This window comes from Hypomesus nipponensis, chromosome 18, assembly GCF_054491055.1.
Source record: "Hypomesus nipponensis isolate SF chromosome 18, ASM5449105v1, whole genome shotgun sequence".
Lineage (NCBI taxonomy): Eukaryota > Metazoa > Chordata > Actinopteri > Osmeriformes > Osmeridae > Hypomesus > Hypomesus nipponensis.
In genome coordinates, this window is record NC_140378.1 from 18,867,919 (window position 1) to 18,880,866 (window position 12,948).

A 12,948-nucleotide genomic window follows, 5' to 3' on the forward strand; every position below is an offset into this window, starting at 1 on the left:
CTAGCGTGACCTACTTCCTCCTCCACTGAGCTTTCCCATCATTCAGTGGGAGTGGGCGTAGCCCCCCCACCCCACCCCTCCTCATCTGATCGTGGTCAGGAGCAAGCCAGCAGCAGCATCACTATATCAGGCTCCGCTTGCAGCACGTTCCCGCTCTGCACTGACACGCTCGGAGGAGGAAAGAGATAGAGCAGAGAGAGGCATCGATAAATACAAAGATAGAGAGAGAGAGAGAGCAGGGAGATAGAGTGAGAGAGAGATTGCATGAGTGTGTGAGACTGTGTGTGTGTGAGAGAGAGAGACAGACTGAGGCACTAGGTAGAGGGGAACCACGGAGACGGGGGAGTATCGAGAGACTGAAAGGGAGATAGAGATAGTGTGTCAGGGGAAGAGAAACCCTGGGAGGAGGAAGAGAGCGTATATAAATAAAGGAAGGAAGGAAGAGGCAGAGAGAGAGAGAGAGAGAAGGAAAGAGAGCGGGACAGGATGACGGAGCCTGAGCTGAAATCACGAAGCAGTCGGGAGAGTGTTAACAAGGCTGGGAGCCAGGAGAAGATGGAGGGTAGGTGGAACACACACAAACACACGCACAGAACATACACACACAGAACACTCACACACACACAGGACACTCAGACGCACAACAAACGCATGAATACACACGCATTCACACGCATGCACACCCGCTCAAGCGTACACTCACACATGAACACGCATGCATGCATAGACACACCACATGGTGCATGGCTGCATCTGCCTACCCCGTGCTAGGGAACGTTCTGGTGTTGCAGCGTGGTCAGACAGGATGGTCTCCCACTCATCAGTCTGGCTGCTTCACTATGAGATGGAGGTGTTATGAAGGGGTGGACCAGTCTGCCTCCTCCGTAATTAGACTGTGTCATGGATGTTTGGGTTTTTTTATGGAATTTGCTTAACCCCCTGCTGTGCTATAGAGGAAAACAGAAAGCCTGTTTTGACATGAGGCGTTCAGTGGAACACAAATAACTTAAAGGTGTCTGAAGAGGTTGCAGTGAAGAGCTTGTAACCATTAACGGTTGCTCTCAGACCCACTCTGACACAAACACACCTACACGCCATCCTCCAATGTGACACGGCATATCTGTAAGTGGTAACCACGGTTACTGGGGTTTGGTTCTAGATGAACAGGATGGAGGAGGGTAAGGGTGAGGGATGGTGTTTACCCTGGGCCCTTAGCATGACACACACACATACACATGCATGCATGCACATACACAAACACACACACATGCACACGTTAGCACACACAGGCTACACACCATCTGTGTCAGGTCACGTGTTCAACCTAGTTTAACCACAGTGAGCTGTCTGCAGTTCCTAAAAACTTGTTGTTTGTCCATAAGTATGTTTGTGGCATTGGTTCATGTAAACTCATAGAGTCTGTTAGTTCTATGTAAAAACACATGGTTAGAAAAGTATAATTTTTTGTAATCACCGTTGTCTCAATGCGGAAAACATTCTACCCGTTCCTTTTCCTAATCACCTCCTCCTCTCCCCCCTTCAGTGACGACCGAGGCAGTACCGGACGAGGAGGAAATAGTGCAGGACAAGCCCCCGTCTCCCTCCTCTCCCCTGGCCGGCCCCTCCAACCCCGCCCCCGCCCCCGCCCCCGCCCCCGCCGAAGGCTCCCCACCCAAGACGGGCAAGATCGAGCTGAAACGCAGCATCACGCTGTTCAACGGCGTGGGCATGATCATCGGCACCATCATCGGCTCTGGCATCTTCATCACTCCCACCGGCGTGGTCAAGGAGACGGGTTCGGCCGGCCTCTCCCTGGTGGTGTGGTCGGTCTGCGGGGTGATCTCCACCATGGGGGCCCTGTGCTACGCCGAGCTGGGCACCACCATCACCAAATCCGGGGGCGACTACACCTACATCTTAGAGGTGTACGGGGAGCTGGCGGCCTTCCTCAAGCTGTGGGTGGAGATGCTCATTATCCGACCGTCCTCCCAATACGTGGTCTCGCTGGTGTTCGCCACCTACCTGCTCAAGCCGCTGTACCCTCATTGCAGTGTGCCCGACAGCGCCGCCAAGATCATCGCCTGTCTGTGTCTCAGTGAGTGCATCCAGCACGGCGATGTGTTACACTTACGTATGTCATGTAAACAAACGTTATGTGTGGGCCAACTGCGTGTCACCGTAACCCTGGGGTTAGAGACTGGATAAACAGGATGTATTCGCAGTTGAAGGCTAGTGTTTTTCTTGGCCTTTCGGAACAGAAAACACGCACACACACACACACAATGTATATCCACGTGGAAATGATCGAGCCATTATATTCATGCGAAACAATCCGGAACATTGTATTTGGGGGACAATAATGTTGTTCCCTGGGTTTCCCTCTTCCAGCCACGCTGACGTTTGTCAACTGCATCAGCGTGAGAGCAGCCACCAAGGTCCAAGACCTCTTCACCGCCTCCAAGCTGCTGGCCCTCATCATCATCATCATCTTCGGCTTCATCCAGATTGGTACAGGTACGGATGAGTTATACCCTCGTAGCTCTGAGTTGTGGGTTTTGATTCCAGCAGGGGCTTCAGGTTGATGAATGCTGGAGGACTCTGAATAGTGTTTCTTTCTTTGTTATGGTTTTCTTCCATCACCATGGCCTGTGGGCTGCAATTGGTCTCCCCCGATGGTTCCTAAATCATGAACGTGTGCTGATGGGTTCAGGTAGGTTTAGGTGCAGTTCTATGGGTGCATGTGAAGCCCTGTGTGACATTGCCTGTAAAAAGGGTTATACAAATACAATTGATTTGATATAGATATTTTTCGGTTTCTCTGTCAGTGCGGTTCTGCTGGTTTGACGGCTCTAGTTTTACTACCGCTCTGCTGAACAGCTTCAAGTGGGCCCACTGCTGTATTTCTTATATTGATATATGCCTCCCAGTGGAAGGTATTGATTTGTTGTAGTCTAAGTGGTGAGTTGAATATTAAATGTCAGGGTAAATTACCAGAAGATTAATGTGTCACTGATATTCTTTGTTTTCGTTGATGGATTTTCTGTAGGTTTTTTCTAGGCCTAGGCCTATATATTTTCTGGATTTAATTTGATTCGTTCTCTAAATCTTTTTATACACTCGGCTTATGAATATTATCATATATATATACACACAAATCAAGTAGGCTATGTAAATCAATACAAATTTAGGCAAATTTGTATTTCATCAGGATCTCTGCCTAAATTTGTATTGATTTAGATACTTGATTTGTGTCCATTACCTAACTCCATTCATTGTTACTAACCACATAGCGTTTTTTTGGAAAACCACCAAACATACAGGGCGGGACGAGCTAAATGTGCCAGTCTGTCTCTCTCGCTCTCTCTTCTCCTTGCTACATCTGCTCACGCTGCGAAGCCACGCCGGACACCATTGTGTTTCTCTCATTGGGTTGCCATGGAAACTACAGTGGGCGGCAAGCTGAAAGCTTGGAACATGCACGAGGGTGATGAAGTGTGCGACTGGTAGTTGTTAGTGATGGGCATTCCGGCTCTTATCCGGCTCTTTTGGCTCTCGAACGGGTCTTTAAAAAAAATCATGTTTTAACTATGAATTTGACTATGATAGGTGTGAAAACAATTTGAATTAAATGATTAAATGAAATCATACTCTACCTTAACCGCAATGTCTTTAAAAATGCATTGATTTGTCATGGTTCTCTCCTCCGAGGTTCGACTACTGGTCTGACTAAGTGTGTGAGTTGACTCGGCCCTCCCTCATGCAGTATGATTGGTTGACACCACGTGTATGATTGACAGGAACAAAATGTCAGGATGATCGTGTGCGCCTTTAGCCTGACAGTGTCATAGCCTACTCATAATTAAAGTCAGAATATGAGTCTGATAACTTTCCGTTGGGCTGTGACTATGGGGCGTGTTTCAACCGAACTCGTAAAACAAATGTCTCTTTGCTCAATTGGATAAACCTACAAGCAATCAGAGCAATGTAATATGTTGTTTGTTGAAAACGAATTCAACCCAAGCGCTCTTTGGTGATGTGGTTGATAACGTTACTGTTGATCATCTGTCCATCATCGTATAAAGCCCGCCCTGACAATTTCATTGTATACATAGTTTTTCCCCAACCGAGCTTGTCCAGACAAAACTTCCCGACCAATTTTTTTGTGTGGGCGGGGCTAAATTGGGCTGGCAGCCAGCCTCGTGCGCCTTTAGGTCTACAAATATTTTTGTGTTGTTCTTTGAATTAGTCAATTATTTTAAATACAAAAAAAATTTATTATTTCATAATCATTTAATTTGTATAGGCTATATTAATCTACAAAAAATTGAGTTGGCTCTTCAGATATGCGAGCCAGCTCCAGACGTTAACCTACAAGAGCCGGCTCTTACAGCCGAACGACCCATCCCTAGTAGTTGTCATACTTCAGATGTCAGAGGTTGCCTGTTAGATTCCCGGTGTGGCTGAACGTCAGCTAGGTTTAACATTTTGCATTCAAATTTTTGAAAGTTATTAAAATGTGACAAGATCGAAAATATTTTCTTAAAGCTGTTGAAAGCTGTTTTTTTTCTCAACTTTTTTTACCCCTCCAAAAATCAACTTCCCACAACTTTTGTTTCAAATTTTTTTTTTTTGAAATATGTGACCCTTGTGCCCAGGTCCACATGTTGGCCAGATAGGTGATTGCATGTTGTTTAGACATTGCAAGGACAGAAAAGTTACCTGAGATTGTTTGGTTTGGTGTGTCAGACATTTTCAGCAATGTAACAGTGAGGCAGCTGCGTTTTCAGAGTTTGAAGAGACTAGGGGCTTAGCCCAGACCCCAGACAGAGTCCCACCGCACCCCAAGCGCAAAATGTTGCACTTGGCCGACTCATGCCAACACACGCCACCTCTGATATGTCAAGCGTGACCACTACTGCCAACAGAAAGCCAGCAGGCACGAGCAGCCTCTAACCAGCTACATTTGCAAACACAATCCTGCACAAACCTGTAGCCGCAACTCTGTCTCTGCTGCTACACTTTGCGTTTCTGGAATCCTCTCAAACTCCTCTACAACCGATTCCTGTTCTAAATGCTTGCATTTCCCAAGTTTATTTCCCCAAAAGATACAAATGTCCTATTATGTTTTTCCTGCTTTGTTTTGCTGCTATTGATTTTACAGACATTATGCTGTGCGATAACTGGGCGTTCACAGCTAACTTGCAGGTGTTGTGTGTGTGTGTTAAGACCCCGGGCTTAAGCCCCAGAGGCCCAGGCCTCACAACCCCACTGGTTTAGAGTAATAATAACAGCCTAACAGAAAAGGCTACTGTATTTATTTAACCAACTCTTTATCCAAAGCGAGGTACAGAAGGGTTTACAAACTCTTCAGCTGCAGTCAAAGGTTCTACCTCACGCCCTCACAGAGATTACAATCTAATGTCCAAACTGTGTTTCGTCTTCCGTTCAGTTCAGTCTATCAATGTCCGTCTCCCTGTGTCCGAACAGGTGACGTGCCATATCTGATGCCGGACCGGGCGTTTGAAGACAGCAAATGGGGAGTCGACAACATCGTGTTGGCTCTGTACAGTGGACTGTTTGCTTTTGGAGGCTGGTAGGGACTGTGAAAACACTGCCACCATACACTAAAACGAAAACATTTACATGCAGGATTGAGTAAATCAATACATTGATCAGTGAATGAATCGATCAAAATCCCCTGATTCTGTATGTTATCTTTGGGCCCTGTCTGATCAGTGTCATAATCAGTTCTGTGTTTCGCTGTGACTCCTCTCCTCAAGGAACTACCTCAACTACGTGACTGAAGAGATGATCAACCCAGAGAGGTGACTTAAATGTGACGGAGGTTGTGTTGTGGATTATGCATAGTAACAGCTACCCTGTAAATATACATATCCACGAATCCAGTGGCTATGCTGTGCAATATGATTGTGTTCTCCCAACTTCACGAAGCTTGCTTACGATGGGTTGATTGCATGGACTTGTTTTCGAGGTGATAGTGAAGTCATGTGACGCCTGAGGTATCATATTGTGCTCTTTTAATATAGTTCTGTCAATGTAATCTTTTCATTTTTCAGTTCAATATCCTGCTTATTTATGAGATCTCACATTTAGCACGGTGATCAAATTGCATGAAACAGGTCAACACATTTCTTCAACCCACTTTCTCTTCAACTGTAGAATACTTTAATGAGCTCTCTTATGAACGTGACCAAAACAAATTTCCTTATGCATCATTTACCGAATGTAAGCGTAACCGAATTGGTTAAACTCACTCCTCAGTATAAATACAGCCCACCTGCACTATTGAAGAGCTAGCTTCTCTGTGGCGTAGCTTGTTAAAGCAATGTTTACAAAAATGATGGTCGCTTTTACAAGTCTGAGGTCACAAGGTCAAGCCCCTGTTTGGTCCAAATCGTGTGAAAGTGACTCTGACGAGCGACGTGGCCACACCTGTTACGTAAGTGTGTGTGTGCCATTTGGAGGATCATTGGTGACCTTTGCCCTCTCCTCCAGGAACCTGCCCCTGTCCATCATCATCTCAATGCCCATTGTGACGGTGGTGTATGTTCTGACCAACCTGGCCTACTTCACCACCATCCCTCCTGAAGTGATGGTGGAATCACAGGCGGTCGCCGTGGTAAGAACTTCTTTGTTGAAAGGAAGCAGAGGATTGTCGTTTGTCGATTGTCGAAACTGACCGTTTTTTGGTCAGTTTCGATTTCATTACAAACATGAAATGTACATGTTTGTAATGTGGCATTTGAAATATGACGCTATTGTTGCAAAGACTGTTCCACGGCACTAACTTCTGTAATGTTGTTAGAATTGTCCTTTATCATCTGCTCAGTGAGTACCGGCTTGGTTCTGAGTATTGAGCGTGATCTCAGTGATAATGCTGAGGTTTGAGAGAGGATGTTGCTGTGGTGTTCCAGAGCTTTGGAGAGTACCATCTTGGAGTCATGTCCTGGCTCATCCCAGTCTTTGTGGGTCTGTCCTGTTTTGGCGCCGTTAACGGGAGTCTGTTCACGTCAGCACGGTCAGTAGGTGTGTGTGTGACAGAGTTAAAGGAGAGAGAGAGTAAGGCACAGTGGAGAGAGTGAGAGAGAGTGAGAGAGAGTGAGCGAGAGTGAGAGAGAGTGAGAGAGAGAGAGAGAGAGTGTGGAGAGAGTGGGAGAGAGTGGGAGAGAGTGAGAGAGTGAGAGAGAGTGAGAGAGAGTGAGAGAGAGTGAGAGAGAGTGAGAGAGAGTGAGAGAGAGTGAGAGAGAGTGAGAGAGAGTGAGAGAGAGAGAGAGAGAGAGAGAGAGAGAGTGGAGAGAGTGAGAGAGAGTGAGAGACAACAAAGAGTGAGAGTGAATGAGAGGGAGAAGAGAGAAAGATGGAGATGTGGGCAATATTAATTATATGCAGCTTAAATATTCAGCTCTTTTGCATTTTAATTAAAACCTAAAGATAGTATCAAAAACAATTCGCTCCATCTGTAGCACATGGCACATGGTTGGTCTTGATTGGCTGGTTGCCTCTCTCCTCGCTTCATAGGCTCTTCTACGCTGGTGCTCGAGAGGGCCAGCTTCCTGCTGCGCTGGGATTGGTCCACACTGACCTCTTCACCCCAGTGCCCTCCCTCATTTTCACTGTAAGTCTACTTCTACTGATTGTAAAAATTGTGAATTATAGATTCTAAATTGTGAAATACAGATTCAGAATTTTTGAGAAACTTCCATGGACAATTGAGGGTGGAAGATTCACTATAAACATGACAGTAGATTGTATTCAAAAGTAGGCATTACTACTACCTGTTTTAGTGTTTTAGTAAAAAAGTTGTCAGAAAAATTGTTACGAACTGATACCAGAAAAATCTACTGAAGTACAGTAATGAAGTATTTGTACTTTGTTACTTTCCATCTCTGATAATATGGTAGCTGATGAAAAAGTACATTTCTGTAATAACAAGATGTCCGTCCCAAATTGGTTCACAGCTACTGCAGTCTATGGCAGTTGAAGGATGGCACCACTGTGCCATTAACCCGTACAATATAACCCCCCCTCTGTCTCTCTGTGTTTCCGCTCCTTCCAGTGTTTCCTGTCAATGCTGTATGCCATCTCCCAGGACATCTTCTCTGTCATCAACCTGTTCAGCTTCTTCACCTGGCTGTGTGTGGGCATGGCCATCGCTGGGATGCTCTGGCTACGTTGGAAAAAGCCAGAACTCCACCGCCCAATCAAGGTATGGCCCGCTCACAACCACACACTGCCATATTGTTTTTAAGATATATATTTTTTGGGGCATTTTTTATGCTTACTTGGACAGTTTATAGAGAAGTATAACTTGAAAGGCAGGGAGAGGAAGACATGCAGCAAAGGGCCAAAGCCAGATTCAAACTCAGGCCGCTGCGGTAAGGCTGTATGGTATGCTGCGTTAAGGCCTCATCTTGCTGTGGTAAGGCCTCAGCCTGTATGGTATGCTGCGGTAAGGCCTCATCTTGCTGCAGTAAGGCCTCAGCCTGTATGGTATGCTGCGGTAAGGCCTCATCTTGCTGCGGTAAGGCCTCAGCCTGCTGTGGTAAGGCCTCAGCCTGTATGGTATGCTGCGGTAAGGCCTCATCTTGCTGCGGTAAGGCCTCAGCCTGTATGGTATGCTGCGGTAAGGCCTCATCTTGCTGCGGTAAGGCCTCAGCTTGCTGCGGTAAGGCCTCAGGCTGTATGGTATGTGCACTTTTCCAGTGAGCTACCGGGGCGCCCCACCCTCAGTTTTGAAATAAATGGTTTCCCATGTTCAAAACGGAAATGACTACATAGAAATACTTTTTTTATTTTATGTATTCAAGCTATATTCTCAGAGTCTCTCCAAATGCCGCGAAGGACATGGAGGACTCTTAAATACACTTTTCAAGTGTATGTTATCATAAAAATATTATATTATGACCTGACCTTTTCAAATGAGTATGGCTGCAAATATCTTATTCTGTTTTGTCTGCAATATCTCCTTATATTTAGTTTTACGTGCCACAGCACCCAAAAGAACTGTTAGTGCAAATTCCCTTGTCTTGTGGGAACACACTACCTGAATAGCATGCCGAACTGAGCAGATTGATTCCATTGTTAGTGACACCCCATTGAAACTGCTAACCACAGGAACCAGGGAACAATTTCTCCCCCGTGTTGCAGGAAAGTATGTTTGTTGTCAGTTCTTTTTGGTGCATTTTAAACTGAGAACATTGCTTTGATTAGCCCTGTTTCTTTCATCTTCCCATCCATATCAGACCACTTATTGTTTAACAACAACCGGATAAATATGTCTTTCGTGTCTATGTTTACTATGTGGAGTTGAGAGCAGACTGAGTGTTCAGTAATCCTCAAAATGTGAACAGATTTGCCGTTTAAGAAAACGAATACGGATCACGCCCCGCTGCGCCAACAGTCTTCAAACCCGTAACTCTCCCTGGGTTAGACTGGTGACAATAACACTGAGGACATTATACAAATGCACACCGTTCCTTGGCACTAACCGCTGAAATACTGTTGGAACAAAACACTGCTGGCCCTAAATTGTCTGCTCTATTGACTACATAGTACTCACTATTTTATGTTGCTTCGGGTAAAATGGCTTTCATTTGTACCACACAATGCGTTAAATGTAACATTAGATGTTTACACATGTCTTCGTCTCAACTGACGTTAGATGGTTAAACGCCATCCTCCCGTCTCCTCCCTGCAGATCTGCCTGGTGATCCCCATTGTGTTTGTGCTGGGCTGTGTCTTTATGATCGTGGTGTCCTTCTGGGCCGCACCCTTCGAGTGCCTCATAGGAACGGCCATCATCCTCACAGGCATCCCGGCCTACCTGCTGGGCTACAAGTGGAAGAAGCCTCACGTCATCCAGAAGGTTCTAGGTGAGCTGGTCCTAGAACGCCCCCCTCTCCTCCTTTTTTGACTGTAACTTCATCAGAGCCTCATACATGTGTATGTATGCTGCATGGCTGTTATTTAGGCTACAGGTTGTTGGTACTGCTCACTACAGTGCAATTTCCCAGTCAGACTGAGTGAAAGCACACAATAACAACAGCCGACATGGTTTGATTCATACTTCCTGTCTCATTTACATTTAGTCATTTAGCAGACGCTCTCATCCAGAGCGACTTACAGTAAGTACAGGGACATTCCCCCGAAGTAGGGTGAAGTGCCTTGCCCAAGGGCACAAGTAATTTGGCACGGCCGGGAAACGAACTGGCGAGCTTCAGATTACTAGCCCGATTCCCTAACAGCTCAGCCACCTGTCTCCTTTCCTCTACTCAGAGATCTTCACGATGTTCTGCCAGAAGGTCTTGATGTCCGTCCCAGAGGAACGAGAGGTGCTTGAATCTGCAGAGTAGTCCTGCATGGGGTTCCCAACCCCCCAAGAGGGATGGGTGAAGCGTTTCGGAGCGTTACTTTTGTGGCTCGACTTCCATGACTGCTGGTAAAGTTGGGTTGAAGAGAATGTATTCTGTACTTTGGCGTATTGTTATTTTTCTCGTTTTTTATTTTATTTTTACATTTTCGTAGGAATTATTTGTAACTTGCCCTCAGTCCTCAAACTATTTCTGCTACTTGTGAATTACTGTATTAACTACCTGAGAAGCATGTTTGGAAAAGGGTAATGTGAGGACAGTGTGCTAAACTTTACTAACAATAGACACAATAACAATGAACCATTATGTAATCTTAGTCGTACTAAATAACTTTATGTAGTGATTAATTCAGATTCTGATTCAACACAGTGCAGGGTTAAAGAAACGATTCGCTGTATTTACGATAAAACCTAACCCTGAAAAAAACAAGAAATATTCAGGGAAATACATCAACACATTAATTAATCTTCCAACAAAAAAAAATCTAGCATTTTACAATCTCGTTATTATTTTCTGTCAGTTTATACTCTTTTACAATTACAATTAGGCTGGTCAAAGCTGGTTTGTGGCACAAAGAAAATATCCTCAAGTCAATCACGTAAGGATTTGTACCCAGCACTACCGAGAGCACATTGTACAGAGTGACGCTGTCTTGTCTTATGCTCAGATGTGTTGCCTTAAGATTGTTATTGTGATGCAGCTCCGTCTTGTGTTGCCTAACCCTCCGTATACCTCATCCTGTAAGCCATGCCTCATAACACCGTAGTCAATCTTCTTTTGGGATGTTTATATATCGTATCATGACTATGACACACCTGAAGTTACCAGCAGTGTTCTAAGCATCACACCGCACTGGTGAACTTGGACGTTCCCCGTCAATAATCATGTTTTATTTTCCACTTTAACAAGGACCACATTCTTATGTCTGTGTATTGTAATGTTTTTTTGCTCCCTCGCACATGAAGACATGTGCCTATACCAGGATGGCTGTTTTGCTACTGATACTTTGATAATTTCAGACATTCAGACCAGAATGAATGTTCCAAGTTCTGTAGCTTAAGTGACATCAGAGATGGTTGTTTGACCGAAATCTTTTTGTCATATTGAAAGTAAATCATACAGCTCTCCCTAGCCCAGTTTGAACCTATTGGAGCTGGAAAAAGCACAAACTAGCACAAACCAGGGAGCCAGCAGGATATAATAATGTTATGGGTGAGGGAGGAGGAAAAAGAACAGTTGTTTTTGGGACACTGCTTTCGGGAGAGTTCCATACAAAACCCCACAACTTAATGAAGAGGCTTTTTTTGTTTAGATGACGTCCATGTTTTTTTTGCGATTATGCAAGTTGTGTAATGCTACAACATCCTGGTCTGACAAACATCGGTGGATTGGAAACAACCTGTCAATGGCACTATAACAGCAAACAGGAAGCACAATGTTAAGAGTAACAGGAATGTGAAATTATTGATTACAGTTTACAGTCAGACTGAATACTGTACATTTAATAAGGATATGGGGATGGATTACCAATTTTTGTTTGAGTATAAATATGCTACATACTAAAATGTAACGTTTCAAATGGCCACCTTCTTGAGTCCTCTGTAGTCACTGTTCTACATGTGAGGCACAACATACTGTGCTGTTGTTCAGGTGTGTACAAAGTATCAAGTATCATGTGTAATAAGTAAAATCTTTGATTGTATTATTGGCATCTTGGGACTTTATGAGAAAAAAATAAAAAAAAATTGTTAGTTGAACTTAATTGTTAGTGACCGTTGTGGGTACATGTAGGCTGCAATTAAAACTATTTTTGTTCAAACTTGAGTGTGGAGATTATTACTGATGGCAAATCTACTGTGATTGTGTCTGAGTCATAGAGTCACTGGCAGACAAATAATAAACTGATAAGGGTATATTCCTTTTTGAACACAACAAACAAGATTACTCATACTACTATGGGCTACTCCTACAAAAAAGGAAGTACATTTCAAATGAGTTTCAGAACACGATCTCACGATACCTCGCTCTGTATCACATCAACATCACATCTGGTACTGTATTACATTGTGAGTTTTGTCTCAACGAATTGTCCTCCTGTCCTCCTTCCTTGCGACGCAAAAGACCGGATCCTCCTTTTGTCTGTTGATCCTGAGCCCAAGATGGCTCTGTCTTCTGCCCGCGCTGACGACAGAGCTCATATCCGCCTGCGGAGGAAATGAACTCGCTGGATATGAGACATTAGAACCAGATCCAGGGAAGACAATATTGCAGATGGGAGATTGGACAAGCTCACAAGCCACTACGGTTTGGCATGTTGTGAACTCGTTTTGAAAATCACTATAGTAAAGTTATAGTAAAGTTATAGAGTATATATTGTTTCATGTAGATACATAAGCGAATATAACTATATATCCTATTGTGTGTGTGTGTTTACATTAAAGATACTATGAGGGCCCAGGAAATAATTCAAACTGTCCTTACATAAACACATTTGACACACATATTCACACAAACATTCAACAAAAAAAATCTACTTTTTGAAACCTTTTTCACACAC

At 44.3% G+C, this 12,948-nt stretch overlaps 1 protein-coding gene across 1 annotated transcript; it reads left to right on the plus strand.

Annotated features, from left to right (window-relative positions):
- Positions 1-486: 486 nt before the first annotated feature.
- Positions 487-12,177, plus strand: LOC146252586 (large neutral amino acids transporter small subunit 1-like). Its single transcript, XM_084679621.1, has 11 exons — positions 487-562; positions 1,544-2,095; positions 2,389-2,514; positions 5,488-5,593; positions 5,781-5,825; positions 6,517-6,640; positions 6,936-7,039; positions 7,540-7,636; positions 8,078-8,227; positions 9,719-9,893; positions 10,297-12,177. Exons 1-11 carry the CDS (start codon positions 487-489, stop codon positions 10,371-10,373), a joined length of 1,632 nt encoding a protein of 543 aa, XP_084535747.1. The 3' UTR covers positions 10,374-12,177.
- Positions 12,178-12,948: the final 771 nt, after the last annotated feature.

What these genes read in the sequence shown, in the direction of transcription:
- LOC146252586 (XM_084679621.1), top strand. Translation starts at nt 487, where the DNA reads ATGACGGAGCCTGAGCTGAAATCACGAAGCAGTCGGGAGAGTGTTAAC. An exon ending in GAGATGATCAACCCAGAGAG is followed by an intron (nt 5,826 to 6,516) that starts GTGACTTAAATG and finishes CCTCTCCTCCAG; the next exon opens with GAACCTGCCCCTGTCCATCA. An exon ending in AGTCTGTTCACGTCAGCACG is followed by an intron (nt 7,040 to 7,539) that starts GTCAGTAGGTGT and finishes CTCGCTTCATAG; the next exon opens with GCTCTTCTACGCTGGTGCTC.